The sequence below is a fragment of the Ursus americanus genome, chromosome 22 (assembly GCF_024610735.1).
Source record: "Ursus americanus isolate L20-20 chromosome 22, mUrsAme1.1.p, whole genome shotgun sequence".
Classification (NCBI taxonomy): Eukaryota; Metazoa; Chordata; class Mammalia; order Carnivora; family Ursidae; genus Ursus; species Ursus americanus.
The window spans coordinates 7,681,760-7,704,061 of record NC_142148.1 but is presented as its reverse complement, the minus strand read 5'-3'; the positions used below and the strand labels follow the sequence as shown (position 1 = coordinate 7,704,061).

Below are 22,302 nucleotides of genomic sequence, written 5' to 3'. Positions count from 1 at the left end.
CTAATTTTCACAGCTCTCCTAAGGGATAGGGGTTGGTTTTTGAATCCTGCTTATTTTTACGGAACGCATGTATGTGAAATTTAACTAACTGCAAAGGTATGATCATAGAGATGATGATTAGTACTACAGTATTTTCTCCCTTCATGATTTATTTGTATACATCCCATTCCCTCCTTAGCAACCCCTCCTTAGCAACCCCTAAATCTTGTTCAGAAGTTTGTATTCCTCTTTCCGTGTTTTTCTCTGTACTCATATAATCCTATACAAAAATGCGTATCTACAGACCCACGGAGATAGATACACACACACATGTAGATACATACGTAAGATGGGTGTTTGGAAGTCATTGTTTATATTATAAAATTGTGGTCCTGTTACACATTTCCAAAACTACCCCCTTGGCTTTCTCAATTAATAGTAAATACATAATGGAAATACAGCATAGGTCTGACTCAAGGGTTGGCCAGCTGTGGCCCATGAGCAAAATCTGGCTTATGCCTGTTTTTATAAATAAAGTTTTATTAGAACACAGCTATGCCCATTCATTGATATGTGGTCATGGCTGCTTTCACAATGAAACACAAGAGTTGATTTATTGGCTTGATACAGACTGTACAGCCTACAAAGCTACTTCCTACCTGGCCCTTGACAGAAAAGGTTGCCAACCTTGCTCTTATCCATTCTTTTTAATGGAATGCTAGATATTTCAAGGTCTCGATGTGACACTAACTTATTAAGCCTATCTATGGGAATATCAGATTTTGGGGGCCTCATATAAACAATTCTACACCATACATCCTCGTATACGTGCCCTTATGTATGTTAACTTTAACTGAGTTTCTGAATTTTACTTTATTTAACTGAATTTTCTAAACTGAGAAGCAGGATTGCTGAATTAAAGGTTATTAGTATTTTTAAATTTAAATGTTGCTATATTGCCTTCCAAAATACTGGAGTACTTTGCATTTCATTGGGAGCACTATTAGGTCTGTTTCGTAGAGGGAGAAACTGAGGCTCAGTAGCTCACAATTAGTAAGTGAAGAGTCAGGAGAGGGATGTAAAGCCCAGTACATGGATTCAATGGAACTGACAGGGAGGATCAAATTTGGGGACTTTGTATAGGTAGAAAATGGAGGACTTCTGGGGCCCTAGTGTGTGCTTATGGGCTGGGCATGGGGGGAAAGGGTGAGAGCATGGGGAAGGGAGACTCAGGATAGTGCTTCTCCATCTTCAGAGTGCATCAGAGTCACCTGGAAGGCTTCCTGAGCCACAGGTCACTGGGCTCTACCACGAGTGTTTCACAGGTCTGTGGTGGGGCATTGGAATTTGAATGTCTAGTAAGTTCTCAAGTGATGCTGATGTTGCCAGTCTGGGCACCACACTTTGAGAACGCTGCTCTAAAGTGGCTCTGAGGATCTGGCTCCTTGGTATCTGGAAGAAATGGAACAAGAGCTAGAGACAGGACAGCATGGGACCGCATGCCTTGATGTCCTGTATACCTGTAAAGATTCACAGGAAGACATATGCCAATCAGTGAGTGTACTCCTCTGATGGGAACAGAGTGTCAATGCGTGCATAGTTCCCTCATTGTCTTATTATTGGACACTAACCACTCTTTACATGTGTATCAGTGGTCTGTGTTTAGAGGGTTTGGGAAAGCAGGAACATGTGATGCTGCCTCACTGAAGAACACTAGACCCTTTTAAGAGATCATTCCTCCTGCCACACAGAGGGGAGGGTGCCTGTCCAGCAGGTAGAGAAAAGGGGCACAAGAGCCTCTCTGTACACCTCTGTATGCCACCATGAGAATGAATGACATCTCATGCACCACGTGGTTGCCCCGCAATGATTGCAGAACTTTTTCAACAGCATTTGCATCTCTGTTCAGGAGGGATTGGTTACCGCCACTTAGCATAGCAATTAGCATTTTAAGCAGTTTGTATTGATTAAGTGAATCTGCTTCATCAAGCAGAAAGAACCCCACAGAATGCAGCAAATGTAGTTATCTCAATAAATGACTCCTAGCACCAAACCATACAAGATATATTTGCTAGAACTTTACAGTGTGTTTGATAACCTTCAGAAATAGAGGTTTGTCAGACTTGGTAAATAGATTGCATGCTCCACAAACACATTCTTGATCTTTATGTCTTTTTTCTTTTCTTAAGTATTGTCTAAAACCACTGTTCTCTTTTAAGAGAGACATTTGGTCTGAATTTTATAAGAATAAGCCTAACATTTTAAGATTCCGTTCAAAACGTATTTACTATTCATGAGATATTTGAAGTACTTCTCTCTGGCTAGAGATTTGAAATTACGTTTTAGCTTCTTCGAGAACTCTTTTCTCGACTCCTTTTAGCTTCTCCTGGTTTTCATTTTCTCATAAGTCTCATTTGGAGAAGACCCAAACGGGTAAGGGCTGGGGAGGGGGAGGGCCTGTAAAGCTACGGTGTCGAAGCAGAGAGATGTTGGCTCTGTGCAAGCCTAGCCTTGGAGGAGTGCTGTTCTTACACATAGTCCTCAGTGCCTTACTGAGAGCTCCAGAGTTCTTTAAACTAGTGAATGGACGGGGTGCAGTTGAGAGAGGAAGCTGTGATTTATTTTGAGATGCATTTAATATCAAAAGGAGACTTTTGGATTAAGAATTGGATTTGTGGGGGCGCCTGGGTGGCACAGCGGTTAAGCGTCTGCCTTCGGCTCAGGGCGTGATCCCGGCGTTGTGGGATCGAGCCCCACATCAGGCTGCTCAGCTATGAGCCTCTTCTCCCTCTCCCACTCCCCCTGCTTGTGTTCCCTCTCTCGCTGGCTGTCTCTATCTCTGTCAAATAAATAAATAAAATCTTTAAAAAAAAAAAAAAAGAATTGGATTTCTGCATGATGTAAAAAACAAATCCTGCATGAGGACCTGCAGTGTAATATAAGTCTCTCTCCCAGGCTTTATCACCCTAGACGCCCAGTTTACTTTCTCAGGAGCAAACACTTTGCCAGATTCTTGTGTATCCTTCCAGAATAGGTATCACTTATTAAATAGAAAACATATCTACTTATTAATACATTCGTTCATTCTACAAATATGAATATCTACCTTGTGGCAGGCCCTGTTCTAGGAAGCAGGAGTGCAGTAGAGGACAAGAAACAGTCCTTGTCTTCAAAGAATTTGCTGCATTGTTGTGGGGGATGAGACAGGCAATCAACAATAGAAATATAAATCTATATCAAGAGGTGGCGAATGCTCTGAAGAACATTGCAGTGTAAAGCAGGAGAGGACAATGGAGGTTCTGATGGGGTGATACTCTGGCAGAGATCTGAGGGAAGTAAAGAATGAGCCTTGAAAATTTCTGAGGGCCAGTTGTTCCAGCCAAAGGGGACCTTACGTGCAAAGGTCCTGAGGCTGTTTTATGCTTTGCATGTTCAAGGTCAAAAAGGCTATGATTTTGAAGCAGAAAAAGTGGAGAAAGGGGGACTAGGCGGTGTAGTCTAGAAGTAACTAGAAGCCAGGCACTATATGACCTTGTAGTTGTGATAAAGACTTTGGATTTTCCTTGGGGTGGGTTGGGAAGTCATTGGAGGGTTTTGAGAAAAGTAAGATATGCTGGCTTCACTTTTAAAAGGATCTCCCTGGCAGCTATTTGGAAAAGACTCTGGGTAGGTGGGATAAGAGTATCAACAGGAAGACACATTAGGGAGCTATTTCAGCCATGGTGGCATCTACGTGAGTGCGATGACATGAACCAAGATGGCAGGCTGGACATGGTGAAAAGTGGGGGATTCTCAGCACATTTTGAAGATTAGAAAAACCAGATTTGCTGATGGGTAAGCAAGCAATCCTGTACGATAGAGAGTAAACAAGGTAGCCTCGTGGGTTTTTTTCTGCTTCAAGCAGAGCAACAGGTAGAATGGAAGACCCATTTATCTAGAAGGGGATGAGATTGGAGGGAGTGGACAGTGAGAAACCGTAGTTCAGAAATGGACGTGTTAAATGAGAGATGCCTACTAAGCACGTAGTGGACATGGGATGTTGAACACACAAGTCTGAGGTTTAGGGGACAGATTTGGGCTCCCGATGTGCGTTTGAAAATCATCACAGTGTGGATAGATGATACTTAAACCCACCCCAGTGATGCGCTCTCCCTGTGAGCATGTGTATAGATAAGTAACTGTGGCTCCTTATTTTTAGGATTGTTTCAATATCACTTCACAGAGATCTACCTTTTTCTTTTTAACGGCTACAGATTAGTCTGTAATATGGATGCCACAGTATTGTGAAGGTAAGACAGCTTTGTTTAAGAATAAAAACAAAATTATCAACTCATGTACTTTTCTGATGTTGTAGCATTTACAAGTAATTTTTGAGTCACTGTAAAACCCAATTTGACGTGTAAATTAAAATTAAAATTTTAAATTCATTTAAAAACTGGTTATTGGTATAGTCGTTGGTAGAGTGGGTCCCAGAATAAAAATTGTGGTTAGCAGGAAAAAAAAATGTTAGGAAGGAGATTGGGTCAGAATTTAATTCCACGATCTCATCTGGTAAATTAGAAATGGTGAAGGAAATGAGCAAATAAAGTCTGGCACAGGCAAGGGGTGGGCTGCCATACAGAAGATAGTAGTGTTTAGGAACGTTAAGGTCTGTTCACGATATATGAAATGTAAAAGAGAGGATGGCATTATAGCATATCCACAGGCATACGGTTTGTGCTCAATACACATTATGTATGCACATTTAAAAAAAAAGACAGGAAGGTAATTATTAACATGTTGAAAGTTCTCTTTATTTCTTTGTTTTTATTTTTCCCAGGTGATGTGTATAGTGCTTGTTTCAAATCTCCCATATATTCTTTTGTGTATTTCCCGAACATAATAAAAATATATCAGTACTAGGGAAGAAAGAATAAATGTATTACAAGTTTTAAAGAAATGGGTCATGAACAAAATGTGGACCTCCCTCCTACCCCCTTTTAGGTGCTAAGCAAAATGCTACCGGCTACGTAGATAGAGGTGCCTTGGAGATTGTAAGCTCCCCAAGGTGGGGGAGAGAGAGACTTTGGTTTTAGGGGGACTTTTGGGTTTTCTCCATTCCCTACAGTTATTCCATGTGCCCACACTAAGAGCTTTGTTCATACTTACTCATTGAAGGCATTGTGTACTAAATGGGACCGGGTGATTACATATATTCTCTAAACATATTTGTGTTTTCAATTTAATTGGGTGGCTTTTTGTTGTTGTTGCCTGAATGCTTTTTAAAGCTTCTGTCCTGAAACCAGGAACAGTCCAGTATCAAATATTTAGATTTAAAAAGATGTGAATTTTCCTATTAGGACCCTTTTCAGAAACTCTTGCTAAAGACAGTATTTTGATTGATATGGGCTTAATTATAATATTGCTAAATTTATGGAACCCCACAATAAGCCATGGATGTTCTTAAAATTAACTGCGAAGTAGAAGCTATTTTTTTCCTCTCTCTTTTTTACTGACGAGCTAGTAAGGAGTAAAGGAGGTTAACTTGCCTAGAGTCCTGCAGTTAGTAGTGGCAGCTTCCAGACATTAACCTGATTTTTGGCGGAGTTTGGGCTCTTACCACATGGAAAACTCCCCCCCCCCCCCCAGCATGATTGGTCCAAAGGACATAGGACAGTTGTTCTCAAAGTGTGGTCCCTGGACTGGTTAGATCAGAAACATCTGGAGATTTGGTAGAAATGCGAATTCCTGGTGGGTGGGGCCCAGGAATCTGCATTTGAATGAACCCTCCAGGTGATTCTTCTGCTTGCTAAAGTTGGAGAGCAGTTGACCCAGGGTCTGGAAAGCATAGGTAAGCCATATTTTCAAATATTCTTTTCAATGGAGAATAAATGGGCAGAAGATGAAGGCGTAGTTCAGGAAGCCCAGTGGAGAACGTCAATGAACAGGGAGGGTAGTGTTAACAAAGCTGAGTAGTGAGCGGAATAAAGCAGACATTGAGATGCCGACTTTTTTTGAAACACAGTTGTACTATTTCTCTCTCGAATTGTCCCTCTGACTCAACTTTGCCCACATTTTGTGCTTAAAATATCTGTAGAAGATAAATTGGTTTCTATACATTTCAACTGAGGATGCTGTCAGAACTGCATGAGCTCTGGAAGGCTGTCAGGTTGAGCAGACATTCTGGCAGAGAGGCGGCTCTGACTCACAGCCGAATCTCATTGTCAAAACTGTGTCCTGGTCCATCACTTCAGGATCCAGGTGGAGGAGATGGAAAATTACAATCTGATTTGCATATGCAGAGTTGCTCTTGGCAAACCCCCGCTCTAGTTACTTGAAGGAGCAACGTGGTGCAAGTTGAAGAGCCTGAGGAGGATGGAGTGAGTTCTTGAAGTACTCACCTGCCCTTGTGGCGATGCGTGCCTGTTTCTGAATGGGTCCAGACTGATGTCACAGACACGGCATATGGTACTCACGACCCACCGCAGCAGCAGATAGCTACATCCTGTCGTGCTGTTCAGTTTCGAAAAACACAATGCTTGGCCATAAAACAGTTGGACTCCGGAGAAGGACAATATGGTGGCATATTCGGCTAAGACTCACCACCGCTCTGTACTACTGGTCTCCCGCTCATAAAAGGGTTGTCTAAGCAACAAGTGTCAGCCAGACCAAATGAAGCACACAGAAACCAAAAATGTGGTTGGAGGCGTGGAGGCCAGTTGTTTGTTTGTTTTTCTCACTGAGAAGCTATAAATAGCAGTCATTAGAATTTTTTCTCTCCCAAGAGGGTTGATATATTTTGCCCATCATTATGCGAGAAGGGCCTGGGCAATCAGCCTTTCCCTCACTGTGAGCCTTGGGAGGTCTTTAAAAGGATCTGTCTGTGTTGTTGACAATGATAATGATGGGAGACCATGCTTGGGCCAGGTGTCACTCAAGCTTAAAAGTCACTTCCCCTGGGACTCGTTGACCGGAAGTCATCAACCATTAATTTATTATATCATGAATTTTTTAATAGTCTGTATGGCATCTACCACTGTCTGATTTTATTTTTCTGAGGACAGCTTACTGAGATATAATTCACATACCATGCCATACACCCTTTCAACTGTACGGTTTAATGGTTTCAGTATATTCACAGAGGTGTCTCCATCACCACCATCAACTCCAGAATATTTTCATCACCCCCAAAAGAAACCTGTCTCCTGTAGCCATTACCTGGCCAGCCATAGGCAACCACTAATTTACCTTCTCTTTCTCTCTGGATTTGCCTGTTCTGGATATTTCGTATAAATGGACTCATACAACATAAGTCTTTTGCAAATGGCTTCATTCACTGGCATCACGTTTTCAGCCTCATCCATGTGGTAGCAGGTAGCCAGACCTCATTCTTTTGTATCGCAGTCTGATTACTTTTTACATGTTTTGTTTCTTTGTCTCAGTAAAAGGGAAGTTCTATGAGAAAGGGCACCTTGAGGCTCAGACAAGAGGAGGATGTGTCCATATCCCACGTTTCTTAGGGAGCACAGCCTAAGCTGGAGCACGGTCTCTGACTCCACCGTCAGTCTCTCTTCCCGGCAACGTAGTGTTTTTGTGCCCTATCAGTTACAACCATTGATCGGTTGAGTATTTCCGACCATCGGCAGCATCAGAGCTCACTCAGGCTGAGTCAGGAAGAGACCTACGTGCATCCCTGCTGTTGAGGGAGAAAGTTCGAGTGTTCAGGTACAAGAAGGCATTTGTTTGACTTTCACGAAGCCTGTCTTTCTTCCCTGGTGGGATCTTGAGCTCACACTGCTAATAGAATGCATAAATGTGTAGAGTTGAACTCCCCTGCTGCTGGGCTGTCTTGGCCAATTGTGCATGCGCACGTAGGCAGATCTTTCCCTGGGGCCTTGCTGCTGCTCGTCACCTGAACAGCAAAGTAGGATGAAGCCGAGTCTTATTACCACGTCCCCCACAGCCGGTGAGAGCCACGGTAATTTAACCTGGACCTAGAGCTTCCCCAGGAATTCAGCCTGGGGCTAACGGTGCTTCTCATTTGCTGAGCTGATGAGGATTGATTTCTGGAAACTATTCCCTGCTAGCTGGGCAAAAGTTGGGTTCATTCATTCATTCATTCATTCATTCATCCATTCTGTATTTGTGAAGCCGTTGGAGGCCCTAGTGAGGTGCTGGGGATATGGAGATCAAATACATAATCACCGTTTCCCAGGAGTTTATTTATGGTCTGCAGTAGAGTTGGGTTGGTCTAGCAACTATCAACAAAACACAGAAATGATGGGAGTAAGAATGGAGCATGAGGGACGCCTGGGCGGATCTGTCGGTTAAAGTCAGGTCATGCTCTCAGGGTCCTGGGATGGAGCCCTGAGTGGGGAGTCTGCTTGTCCCTCCACCCCTTCCTTCCCCCCACTCATGCTTTGCGCACTCTCTCTCTCTCCCCTCTCTCAAATAAATAAAATCTTTTTAAAAATTGAAAGGAAAAAAAGAATGGAGCTAGAGATGTCTCGTAGGAGCACTTGATGTCATTAAGGGAGAAGAGATGTCAGGAAAATGTTGAGGGGTTCCTGAGCTGACTCCCGAAGGGAAGGTAGGCATCAGCCAGGTGGGAAGTGGGGAAATGGGTGCACACAGACCGCATGCAGCCTATCTGGTTCTCCCTGTTTGGCTGGCAGGCCCTTCTTTTACACTTACGGGTTCAATTCACTCATGTGCTCGCAAATGTTTAATAAATGGCTCTCTGGAAAAAAGTGCATGTGTGTACACAGAGTTGGGAAGTGATAAACAGAGGCACACTGTTTTACAGTGTTCATACCAAGTAGCTGTAACAGACTCAGATAATCCAGAGCATGCATCATAGTAAAATAACCAGGAAGCAAATTTCTGAGTTTTGAGTAATACATCTGTTATGACTTGAATAACATGTATGCAATTGTGTTATATGTTATATATACAATTTATTTAACTGTAAGTTTGTATAATTTAATGTTTATTGGTGGCTGCATTTAACAACCAGCTCACAAAATGTCTGAAAAAGTAATACTTGGCTTTCACAAGCTGGTTCGAGCCAGCTCCCCTGCATCATTGGGGTCATTCTTTCACTCGGCAACAATGTGCCGAGCATCCGCTGTTCCCCAGGCACTGTTCTGAGAGCTGAGAATACATCGGTGAACAGAACAAATAACAAATTTCCCTTCTGGTTCTAAAATTCTGATTTTTAGTCACCGATCTTTCTAGCCAGTCTTGGACCTCCATGTTCCCTTTGCCGTCTGCAAGGCTTGATTCCCACTGACCGCAGTCATGGCTCCCTGGGCATATCATCCCCAGAGCTGCTGGCGCGCACACATCCAGGCATCTCAAGAGTCTCGCATTTAGAAGCAGCAGCTAATGACACCTAGTCTGACCTCCGACATCCTCCTGTAGCTCCTGCGGGCTGGAGCTGGTCTGGGAGATGTACTAAACGTGGAACTAGCGGAACCTCTGTGACCCGGGAGAGACGACTGGGGATTAGACTGTGTGCCTGGGCTCCTCTAGGGATTCCTCTCTGATTGCTGTGTCCCCTTGTCACTCCTGCTGCCCAGGATGCCCTTTTCCTGTCATCCCAGGGCACGCAGATTTCCTCCGCTTTGCCCTTATTGTATTATCTTAGACACAAGCTCTTTGAGGTTATAGACTATGCATCAGAATCAACAAGTATTTGATGATAAGCTGAATAAATGTTCTTTCCATTGATTTGCTCAGATGGCCACACCTTGTAAGTTTATCATGTCTGGAAAAATCCACTTGGAATGTTTATGAGCACATGTAAAGACTGCTCCCCGTTTGGCAGCCATGGTTTTAGGAGGTGATTTGAATTTAACCTTGAACTTGAATAAATGTGGAGAACAAATAGGTACCTGTCAGTAGGTTCTGAGAGAAGGAGTTCAGGCCCTGGGAAGCAGGTGCCAGCTGCCGCCTTCCTGTGTGAACTCGGGTACTAATCTCTGGGCTTGTTATCACAGACTGGGCTGGATATTCCCCTAGTTCAGTGTCCCATGATTGTATTAAACTTTCCTAATAGTCACAGGATGCAAAATGGATGATTTGGATAATTTTTCTGTCTTTTTTTTATAGAGAGAGAGAGAGAGTTCAAGAATACCTATTTAATGGAAAGATGGGAACAAGACTGTCAGATGTGGTAGACAGTTCTACCTAAAACACCATTTCTGTAGTCACATTGAGTTCAGATGCATTTGATAAATTGGAGAATGATTCATTGTAATATCAAAGTGCATTGGTGCAAAACACACACACACACACACACACACACACACACACACTTTTTTTTTCTAGGCAAGGGAAGCCTAAAATAGCAGGAGTGGAGTTACAACCTTTAGCAGGAAAGGCAAAAGCCCTCAATAAACCCCTGCAGAGACAGAGCCTCTTCCAGATACACTAAGAAGATAGGACGTGAGCAGAGGTACTGAAGGCTCTGCCTGGAGAGGTGCGTGCCCGCCTTGTGCAACTGTGGACCAGCTCTGGGTCCTGTGGCTACACTGTCCGCAGTGCACACCTTTTCGGAAGAGCCTGTGCTCCATCTGCCTAGCCTGGACTTCTGAAGACAGCATTTCTAAGCAAATGTTTTTCCGTGTGTGATTTTTGGTTTTTTTTTTTTTTTTTTTTTTTTGTCTTTTTCAAATAAGCCTTGCAAAACCTCCAGCCTCCAAGCTGTCTCTCAGAGGAGTGATGACTTTGGTTAGAAAGCAGCGTACGTTTTGAGGGGTCGTCCCATAAACCAATTTTCCCAAAAGAATTGCAGATGGGGAGGTGTTTCAGAAATGCCCATGTCACGATATAGCAGAAATAGCTGTACTTCACATTTTTATGGTTTGGGGTCCTCTTTATTTTTTACTTCTTCATGTGACATTACCATGATTTTTGTAATCGAAAAACAAAACCAAACTATATAAAAGTGTGTACGGTTAAAAAAGAAAAAGGAGGAAGAATGCAACCTTTCTATGTACTCAAGATGACCTAATTTTAAATCCTCTGAAAATGTAGTGTTACTTTCTATTCCCGCCCACGGTGTAAATGAGCACCCATTCATGTCCCCTGCACGGGGTGTGGAGACTAAGACTCGGAGCGCCTTGCAGCGTTAAAGAACGACGATGGAAACTTTCCAGATTGATATCTCACCAAATGACTTCTCACCGTTAAAGAGTTGCATTGTTAAACAAGATTTTGTTTCATTATTTTTCTCCAGAGACCATTAAAATGCCCCTTTTTTTCATAAACTATGGTACTCTTCCAAAGGGTTGACGAGGAACTAGAGAGCCAGCCTGTGTAATGTTCTGCATGAAACATGATGTTGGTGTCATTGCATTCTTGTTCCTAAATAAGCTTTCTAAAAATACAGTCAAATCATGCTGGCCTGCAGAAATATATTCGCAGTACTGTAGTGCAAAATTTGAAGTGACGGCTATTTCCCGAATGTTTTCTTTATATTAAATTGTTTTATTATATTCAATAGAGTCTCTTTTTAGTAAGGAAATCCAATAATCAGTACCTTGGAAGTCCAGTTCTTTTCATTTATTTATTTATTTTTGTGTTCCGTGTAAATGAGGTTAAATGTCACTGGAAGTCACTGGTAAATTAGTTTTTGCTTCTTTGATTTTTTTTTTTTTTTTTTTTTTTTTTTTTTTTTGCTCCTAAGCTTTGAGACTTTCATGTGTACAGAAATAGAGAAACAGCCACAGAACTTTTCTACTAGCTTTGTGTTCGGCTCTTTGCCCTTTTGATCTGACAGGACATGTTTAGGGAAGAAATGTCCCCACGAAACCTAGTGCTATCTAATTCTACCTGGGGACACATTTTGGTAAATGTCCTATTGTGATAGGACCGAGGATTCAATCCATCGCATATAAATGCAGCACATGTAAATTAAATTATCTTTGGAATAAATGGCTCTAATCTTTTTTTCAAGTTCAATCTCATCAACTAGACTGAGTTTTGGTCACCAGGGTATGAAGCCTCCTATTATTTTGGCTTCACTGCATGAATGGACAGATATTAGGCCTGAATCTGCCATACTGATGAGGTGTGTAGAATGGAGAGTTTTCTTTAAAAAAAAAAAAAAAAAACTTCAAACGGGCCTTGCAATTCATAATAATAATAATAATTATGTCCTTCATTTTTTCCTGCACCTCGTTTGTGCTGGACAGGTGCTAAGCGGGTGCCGCACTCTCTGCAACCCCAGTGGGTAGGCATCTCATGTCACTGCTTCTCACAGAAGCAATTAAATGACATTCCACTAGATACAATGGTCTGCAACTTACCGTCTCCCTAATGATAGAATATACAAATGCTTCCTTTTTCGTTGACGTGAATCTACCTTCCTCTGGTTTGCAGTTGCCAAGTATGTCCTAGCATCTCAGTGCAATTAACCAGGTCCTCGGGTAGAGATGTGAGCTGCCTCCGGTTCTCGATGCTTATAAGCTTGTGCAAATCTGTGTATTTTGGGCACATTTGTAAGACTGATGTGGGTTATTTGATATCCAGACAACTCCAGGAAACAAAACATTGCAAATAGTCACTTCTCTTAATGCGTAATAAAACTAAACCATGGTTGCATTTAGACGGGGCTGAGAAGAGAGGGGGGCGGGGAGGGATACCCCACACCACACTTGTGCTTTTCCAGCTATCTTGTCCCCGTGTACCTGTCCTTCTACTCAACTCCTACCCATCCTATGAGGCCACCTTCTCTCTGAAACTTCCCTTGTAAGAACAGTTCCTCCAGGGTGTCAGACAGGACAGGTCAGGCTACTCCCCAGGACCCGGGGCCAAGAGCCGCGGCTTCCCCTTTCCTCCTTCAGTATCTGGAACGAGGGTCAGGCACTTGGAAGAGCAGGCAGTGTTTTGTTCTGAGGCTTGTGAGAGAATACCCAATTCCAATCAGCTTGACCTGAAAAGAGATCCTGGCTCATATAATTGAGAAGTCCAGGGCTAGTTTCCAGATTTAGGTGGGATCCAAGGTCCCCCCCTTTTCTTGGCTGTCTTCCTTTGCATCAGTTCACTGACTGGCATGCTCTCCCTGCGTTGTTCCAAGGCTGGCGCCTGCGCAGCCCCGCGAGGAAGCCCATGCATTCAACGCAATGCTCATCTATCGTGCACCTACCACGTGCCAGGAAATATTCCAGACCTGGGGGAGAGAGCAATGAACCAAACAGGCAAAAAACCTTGGCTTACCTCTGTTGGTTCTCTCTTCCACAAAAGTTCTAATAAACGTTCCCAGGGGTTGTGTCTTACTGGCCTGGCTTGGGTCAGCAAGCTCATGCTGACTCCCAGCGCTCCAGTTCCCTGCCAGGTCTTTTCCAGCCCCGGGGTCACTGACACGCTCCTTTCTTCCCTTTGCTGCAGCTCCAGATGAAGATGAGCGAGCGGGCCGCCTCGCTGAGCACCATGGTGCCCCTGCCCCGCAGCGCCTACTGGCAGCATATCACGCGGCAGCACAGCGCCGGGCAGCTCTGCCGCCTGCAAGGTAAGCGCGGGGCCACGTGCCCGGCTGGTGCGTCTGGCAGCCCTGTGCAGGGGGCGCTCAGCCAGACTGGCTCTCCCCCCCAGGGCCAGGGCCCCCATCGAGGCTGCACTCCAGGGCACGTCCTTGATCACAGTGTCCTGGGGAAATTGTTTAAAATGCAGATTCTTGGGCCCTCAACTCCAGAGATTCTCGATGTTAAGGCAGAGGAAGTGACTGAGCAAACACCTGCACAGGGTGTGGGCAGGAGGGACACGGTGCACGCTGCGAGAAACAGTCAAGCGCACTAGGCGCCCACAGCATCAGCATCACCTGGGAACATGCTACAAGGCAAATGTTCGGGCCCCTTCCAGGATCCCAAAAGTTCCAGGATCAGGAACTCTGGGGTGGGGCCCAGCTGTCTGTGTGGTCATCAAGCCCTCCAGGTGATTCTCGTGATCGCCTAAGCTTAGGAACCATGTGTTGTTGGAAAGAGATGCTCTGGGGTGGGGTCCTGGGTTCTGGTTCTGCGGGGACTCTAAGCAAACCCTAGGAGGCCTGCCTTCCAGAAAAGTGGGCTCAGAAACAGGATACAGAATAGCCCCTATTTGGTGGGGACAGCAGGAACAATAAAAAATTTAAACATTTTCTTATCTTTTCAAATGCAGCTTTTGTGGTTTATAGTATATAAGAATAGCTTGTTCATATGTAACTTATAAAAAATAAATAGGCCTATTGGGGGGACCCCTGATGAAGAACTTTGCATGATGATGAGCTGGAAGATGTTGGAACTTTGCAGGGCATGCGTTAGACGGCACCTAGTTCGTATGCAGAAATCTGAATAAATGAATCTAAGAACAAATGAAGGGTCACAGAAAACCGTGGTCTCAGCCGTAAATGGCACTGTTATTCACTCAGCCTTTTCAGCCCTTCCTGGTGGCCGTTTCTCCCCCAGAGAGTTTTTCCCATTCTTTCTTCCTGGAAGGCTGGGCTTTTCCTCCATCCTAGGTCTCTCTTTGTCTTTTCCAGGTCTTCCCTCCTGACTCCAAGGTAACCTTCCCAGATTCCCTTATAACTGGTGTGGAATCTTGATTATGTGTGCTCCCAAGACGGGGGTGCTGACCCCTCTCTTTAGGGTCCTGATCCCAGTGCTCACGTGTGGCCATTTGACTCAGCTTCCACGCAGCAGTAAAGCCAAGGAGAGCGGGGTCTCTTTTGTCCTCATTTTATCCCCCCGTGCCTTGAAGCAGTGGCCATGCCCTGAGTATTTGTTGAATGAATGTGTACTGAGGGCACTTACATTCTAGTCTTTGTGACTGTAAGTTCTGCTCCCTAGCAGAGAGCATGGCACAGTGTGGATGCTCGGAAAAACATGTCCTGAATGCCTGTGTGAGTGACTGCACTCATAAATAACGGATAAACAAGCTTGCTTTCCAGAACATACCCACAGAGAGAAAGAGAGAGGCAGAGAGTTGGGTTAGATCAGGTTGTCCCAAAGACCGTTTGTGCCCTATCGTGTTCAGACATTTTTGCAATGTTTGAACTACATTATCAGCATTTTTCTCATATGCACACCCCCATACTATTATTCAATTTTACGCAGTCTCGTTTCCTTAAACAAATTCATTTTTGTAAAGAAAATTGTACGCCACTGCCTTTATACTATTATAGCAACTGGCTGTCTTTTTTAATACACAATAAGATAAATAGTAATAATTGAAAGTTTGGGAAGTATGCATTGCACATAAATTCACACAAAGCTGTTGAATTGCTTTGTAACTTGACTTTCTACACATACCAGGATGGTCTTTACTAAGAAAGTATGTCTTTTTTAGATTCTGCATGTCAGGCTTGCAAAACAAAGTTGGGAACCAAAGTGATGTAGGCTTCATAGGGAGGAAATTGATAAGTGACCTTAATTCCTGAGATACTGCGTGGTAATTGGAGAAGTCAGTTTGCATCAAAGGTGATGTACGGTGGGGTGTCTGTAGAATAGCGTGTTTGCAAAAATGCACTGAGAGTGGGAAAACCTGAACACTTAGGATATGTTGCAGTTTTAGAATTTATTAGTGAATATCCCAGAGCTTAAGAATCCTCAGGACATAGAAGATGCCATACGAAGAGCATACTCCCCTACCTCTCCTTAACTAATCTAACCATCCTTAACCAAAACGAGGAGACATTCATCAGAAATGATGAAGCCTAAGGGTCTTATATATGACTGTTCTGACAATGTCTACATCTGGTTACTATGAGGAAACAGCTCTATTTCCAGCATAGAGACACATTTTTCTTAAGAACAACAACATAATTTGCAAATTTACCTGCACACAAAAAGCCCATATTACGGGTGGAAGCCCATATTACGGGTCTGGGATGATTGTCAAAGACTAGTGATCCACCGATTCCAAAATAATAGTAGCGATGATGGTGCCTCTAACAGGAGAGCAGAGCTGTGCACAAGGTCCCAGCAAAGAAAGAAATTCGCATTCTTTGAGAAGTTCCTAATACTTCTTTTTATCAAAACTAGCATGTCACAAATCAACTCATCAAAATTAAACGGGCTTCTTCCCTTTATAGTTTGTATTATTAATTATCCCTCAACCCATCACTCAAAAGTAATGAGATATTACTGTAAAATCAGGTTCGAGTTTCTTGGTATAGATTTTTGAAGCGTTCACAGTTACGGTAGTTCCAGAACAGTAATTTGAGGATAGTGATTTCTTAGTTTCTAGTGCGATTAATGGCCATCATCATGAGAACGGACACCACAGATTTTCTGCAGAGGGTTTTCAAGATGATTGTGTTCTAGGTTTCAAGATGAGAGTGAAAACTTCTCTTAGTTACTCTTTGTCACATTATGATCTTCACTGAACATGAATTTCCATATGAGTTCTTACGGCTTCCCTGTTTGGCCCCCTGATAATACTTGGTGAAAACCCTAATATCTTAGAATACCTGTATGTATGACAATGGCATTACAGTTGTTCCAGAATTATTAGTTTTTTGCTTTATGTTTTGGTACAAATTATTCCGTCAGACTATTTGCTTCTCCATACTTCTGTTACCTATGTCGGTGAATATGTTTTATTTTGGTATTTTATTTATTTTGGTATTTAATCTGTGCTTACTGAGAGATTTCTTCCACCTGCACATTCTGCGTACATTTGTCTACATTGCTTTATCTCATGGATCACTTTTGAGTCACCAGTATTCATTGAGATACAGGGCCAATATGTGGTCTGTGTGTCATATGGGACTCAATGTACCAGTAATTTGTTACCTTAAAAAAAAGAAAAAAGTTCTCAGAGGACCTAAAATTATCTTGTTTATCAGAGGTGGTCACTTATATGACACATAGGATAAGTTCATCTGTTGATCTACTTATGCTCCCTGTCTCCCTCCTTCCCTTGCCCCCACCCCCGAATAAAGCTGAAACCGGGAGAAAGTGAATGACATCATTGCCTGTGTGTGCCGTACATTGAGGTTACATGGCATTTGATCTCTTCTTGTTCTGATGGTGTTTGTGAGTTGTGATTCCTCTGGCCAGCTCATTTACCTGGGGGTATTTCAGGATGACTTTTCTAGATGACAGATCTGGAAGCTAATCGTGGAAAGCATAACAGACCCTTACCAGGGGGTGTTAGTCCATCTGGTTTGAGAACAGGGCATTTCGTCTCCAAATTTAGTCCTACAGAGCCACCTGCTGGTTGGTTTTGGAATTATTATTTCATATTACTGTCAGTGGTGGGGAAGAGGTGCTGGCTTTGACCCAGCCTGGTGTATGAAGACATATTTAATCCACCATCACTGCCTCTCCTGCCCCATTTCCAGTTTTCATATCGAAATGCCCTTCTAGGGTTGAGCACATACAAAAATGAACATGTGAAAGAGGTTTATCATGAATCCTGGAAGGAATTCATGAAAGAGAAGCATTTATCAAGTTTGAACACTGTATTCCCAGGAGTCCTTCATGAATGCATCGCATCAATTAACCACAGAGTGGTGGGTTCCCCAGTGTGTTCGGTGGAGTACTAACCCCAGGAGATATGGCCCTTTCCCCAAACCGTACTGTGGTCCAGTGAGTTTGGGGGAAATGCTACATGTTAAGTTAAATTTTCCTTCTGGAGACTGAAAATGCCAATCACTCTTTTCAAGGTTTCGAGATGTCCTGCGATAAAGAATCTGTTTAATCTTGTTCAAACCAGAGCTCTGCAAATTTATTTGCATGTGAAACCTCTTCTCTCCTTTTTTTTTTAACGTACGTAAACACGAACAGATCCCTAGTGACGTAGCTAGTTCCTCACAAGGCAGACAAGACATCCTGAATGAGCATCTTTGACGAAGATAGCCTTCCTTGAAGACCCACTGCACTGCGGGCTTTGCAGTAGGTTCCTATCATACATGACCTCGCTTAGTCCTTCAAACAGTGACACGAGAGTATATTATTTTCATTCGCAGCTAAGAAACGGAGGATTTGAAGGGCTAGTAGTGTGTCTGAGGTCACCTAACTAGTAAGTGAGGTCTTTATTTCTCTATTCATTCAAGCGCTCACTCATTCATTTAGCTGGTAAATATTCTTCGAGCATTACTTTATGCCAAGTTTATGCCAAGCTCTGTGCTAGGTGATGGAGATACACGGGCTGCCAGACAGGCATGCGTCTGCTGTCCTAGAGCTCCAAGTCTAAAGAAGAGTCACAAACAATAGTGACACAAATATATATGATTTCCAACTTGGCCCCTGTCACATCAAAAATGAAGTGTTTGTAATGGAGAATCGCAAAGCAGAGTTCTTGGTTTGGGGAGGACGGTGACAAAGGGACTTCTTTAGATGGGGTGGTCACAAGAGCCTGCAGCATTTACTCCAAGACCTGAAGTCAGAAGAGAAGCAGTCATACTGAGAGCCAGGGAAAAGCATTCTCCATAGAGAGCTCAGCAAGTGCAAAGGCCCTGAGACAGAAATGGGCTGGCGGTAAAAACCAGAATGGGGGGAGTGTGGCTGGTGCCTCAGGGGCGGTAGGAGACAGCAGGTGTATCCAGCTTCAGTGGGGGCCCTTCTTAAACTCTGTCACTTCCTTCTTAAAGTGATCCTCTTAGGAATCTTTCTCTTACTCTGAAGGTGCTCTGTTGCTTCCTATTTCCAGAATCCTTCTATTGGAATTGCCTTGGAAGATAGTGTCCCTTGTTTAAAAACAAGATGAAAATAGGCATCATTTATCAGCTTTGACTTTAGATAATTTTAGGAAATCAGAGATTGGCATCGGACGTGTGTGTCATCGTCTGCCGGCACCCTTCGCGTGGCCATATCTGGTTCTCCCGGCAACACTTGCGGTCGGCAAGAGCAGGACCGTGTTCTCCATTTCAGAAGACAGCACCTGAGACCCTGGGAGGTCCGGCACTGGCTCGAGATCACAGGGCTAGTGGGTGGAGGGACTGACGTTACAACTCCTTTCTTTATCATATGTTCTTACCTGTGAGAAGAAATTCTGCCAGCTTGGCTGTTTCAAAGGCATGTACCATAGCATGGAAACAGCTCCTCCAGAGGGTTCGTTCCAGCTCGGGCGACTTACATATTTAAAGGACGACAGAGTCCTAGAGCAAGTGGCTACTTCAGAGACATCAACACTCGTTTTTCAATATGAATTCTAACACAGTCCCATACGTGGTGTGTGCATCAATTATGGGAGAATGGATTAAGATCCGAGCAAATGGGGAAAGGTAACGAATAAACCAAAGTCTCAAACTCTCATGTCTCTCAGGATCAGGGAGGACGTGTGAACAGTGAAACCGGGCATGGGTGGGTGTGGTGGGGTCCCTGGTGAATCCCAGGAACCCCGGGGCAGAAGACAGGACAAGAGAACAGGGAAATCGGCACCTTTGTGGACGTTTGAAGTTATTTAACTATTGACCGTCAATTCTAAACATTTTATGACCTGTGCAGGCCAGAAACCAGGTCTGGGTCCGGATGGGGTCTACAGGCTGGTTCCAGCTCATGACCTTTGCGTGAACTGCAAAAGTGTGGGACAGGTGATTCTATCCATTTCCTGGCTTTAAGCTAAAAATAGCACGGAAACCAAGCCGGAAAGATTCCGTTAGCCAGAGTGGTGATCGAGGCTGCGGGTGCTTCCATTCTCATGGGACCCCAAGCGAATACCGTCAGTCACTCTTCTCACAGACTTTTGCAATCTAAGGAGTGACACATGAAGGTTCAGGGAGGGCTTTGTTCTTGACCGAAGATTTGGGTTTTGCATCGATACTGTTTGTGCACTGTCTGCTTCCTGTGGGAACTTTTATCAAACTGTAATAAAGATAAATGGGATATTTACCTGTAGTCCTCAAACTCATTCAGTCATCTCTACACCCATCATGGGGCCTGAACTCACGACCCCCAGGTCAAGAGTCAGATGCTTTACGAACTGAGCCAGCCACGTGTCCCTTGTAGTATTCAAATGCATTCACATTTCTGTGTGTGTGTGTGTGTGTGTGTGTGTGTGTGTGTGTGTGTTGGAAAGAAAATAGAATCTGTGTTCAAAATGGTTTCTTGTGATTTTGGACATCCTCGTATTCAGGCTTCTTTACTAATTATCACTGCTGTTAGGTACCAGTGACTGTCTGACTAGGTCTGTAATGTCCTTATGGTTCAGATTTGAGGCTTGCAAAGACTCAAATCCATGACTCATGTCAGAAAGGGTCTTGACAGGTCTCATGGAGCTCAGGGCTGTTTGGGACAATGTCATAGAGGCTAAACTAAGCCATGCGCCACCATGAACCTTTTCGCTTGGTTCATTGTTTAAAAACATCGTTGTTTTGAATGTGTTCCAGTGGGGCACACGTGCTCCGCGTAGCCGCAGCCCTATCGCTGCGTTATGCCGGCTTGACCCACGCGTTCGGTTACCAGAAACGCTGTACTGGGGGCGCCTGGGTGGCTCAGTCAGTGAAGCGTCTGCCTTCGGCTCCTGTTATGATCCCTGGACTCTTGGGATCAAGTCTGGCATCGGGCTCCCTGCACAGTGAGCCTGCTTCTCCCCCTGCTTGTGCTCACTTTCTCTCTCCATCTCGCTCTCTCTCGCAAATAAATAAATAAAATCTTAAGAAGACAGAGAGAGAGAGAGAGGGAAGGAAAAGAAATGCTGTACTCAGTTGTGCTGGTTTTGCTCTGCTCCCTTCTGAGAGCCTCGCCCTTAGCGCACAGTGTGAGTGTCCTGGCTTGTGGCAGCCCCCAGCCAGCAGGTGGCAGTAAAACCTCTTGTTTGTATAAAATCAAGCGCTCTGTCTATGGGGATTGGCCAGCCAGGGCCTGCTGGCCAAATGCAGTCCGCTGTCTGGTCCTGTGAACCCAGTTCTGCTGGGGCATCCATGCCTGTCCGTCATGTATTCACTGTGCTGCTTTTGTGCTGCAGACAGCGGGGTTGAGTGCTTGCGATTCCTACGATTCCGAGTCCTACGATTCCTTCTCATTTCCCTTCAATATCCTGAACAGAGGGGTTGATGAAGATAAAAAATTAAGGAGGAAAGTAACTGCTAGTAGTTTGATCATAGCTCCGTGCAAAGACCACATGCAAATGATATGTTAATCATGTAGTCTATCCTGACTCTTATTTGCATATCACTGAGTGCCCTCTGGAAAAAAATCTTAGGTTGTGTATAACTTATTTCTATGCTATAGAAACTTGTTGCTAGCTAATTTGATCATGTGCCTCCTTGAAATATAACTGCCGGTTTTAAATTCTTTTTGGCAAAGATGTCGCCAGCCCTCTGAAGCTTCATCGGACAGAGACTTTTCCTGCCTACCGATCCGAGCACTGACAGGAGCTGCCGAGAATCGAGACACACTTGTGATGTGCTGGCCGCCGCAGATCCACCAGGAGGCCACGGGATGGCAGCGAGGGAAGCCACGAAGGAAAGAGGCTGGAAGTCCTGGCTAATTGTGTGGTCATTGGGAAACTGCAATGCAATATTTGTCTTTTTCTTTCTTTTTTCTTTTTTTTTTTAAATCTTAGCGTGATTGAAACATGCTCTATAGATATCGACTTTTTGTTCCCTCTTTTACAGCTAGACAGAAAGGAGTCAATGCCACAGAATGATTTTCTATTGTAGATACCATGTCCCTTGCACTTCTCTGAATCTATCCTTTTGTGGATTCTTGTGATTTTCCTTCTGAGTGTTTCAATTGTATGACAGTACTGATAATAAAATGGCTCTTCATTATTTGTTATTTGTTGATACCGTAATCCTCAGTTGTTAATATTATGGTTCTGGTTACTGGAAATGATTTTTTATTACGTTACCAATTAGTCAAATCAGTGCTTTGACTGACTCTAACCTATTAGGTCAAGAAAGAATTTCCAAGGACCCTTTAGTCTTCTTTTCAGGGTTACCGTTTTGCTCTGACACCATCTTCCGACTACCCTCTACCTTCCTTTTTTAAAAGCCTTTGTTTTGTTTGGAGTACCTTCGTAAAACATTTTAAAATAAAGGAGCATTCTTCACCCCTATGTTCTTTGGATTCTGGCCATCTGGTTTTCTCTTCTATCTTCGGTATTTATGAGGGTATGTGAATATCTTGCTTAGGAGCCTGGAGCACGTCTGGCATTGCCCTTGATGCCCGTGTGACCGTTTATGCGTTGGCCACTTACTCATTCAGCTGGTCTGTCGTGAGCATCTTCTAGTTCCGGACACTGTCCTAGATGGAGTCCAGGGATACAAGAATGAAGAGATAAGAGCCCTGTCCCCTTAAGTGCCGAGGAGTGTGACAGGGAAATAAAGTTGCAATTATAATACAGAGTGACATCTGATGAATGTGTCCTCAGTGGCCATGTGCCTCTGAAGAGACGGTCAGTCTCTGGCCCAGG

The 22,302-nt window shown here is 43.8% G+C and overlaps 1 protein-coding gene across 1 annotated transcript in view; it reads left to right on the top strand.

Moving 5' to 3' along the window:
- Positions 1 to 21,658, top strand: part of DOK5 (docking protein 5) — a 153,021-nt gene extending 131,363 nt beyond the window's left edge. The window contains exons 7-8 of the mRNA XM_045808441.2: positions 13,354 to 13,474; positions 21,192 to 21,658. Of these exons, the coding sequence (XP_045664397.2) occupies positions 13,354 to 13,474; positions 21,192 to 21,256 (186 nt within the window). The 3' untranslated portion in view covers positions 21,257 to 21,658. The remainder of the gene's footprint in view (positions 1 to 13,353; positions 13,475 to 21,191) is intronic.
- The last annotated feature ends 644 nt before the right edge of the window (positions 21,659 to 22,302 follow it).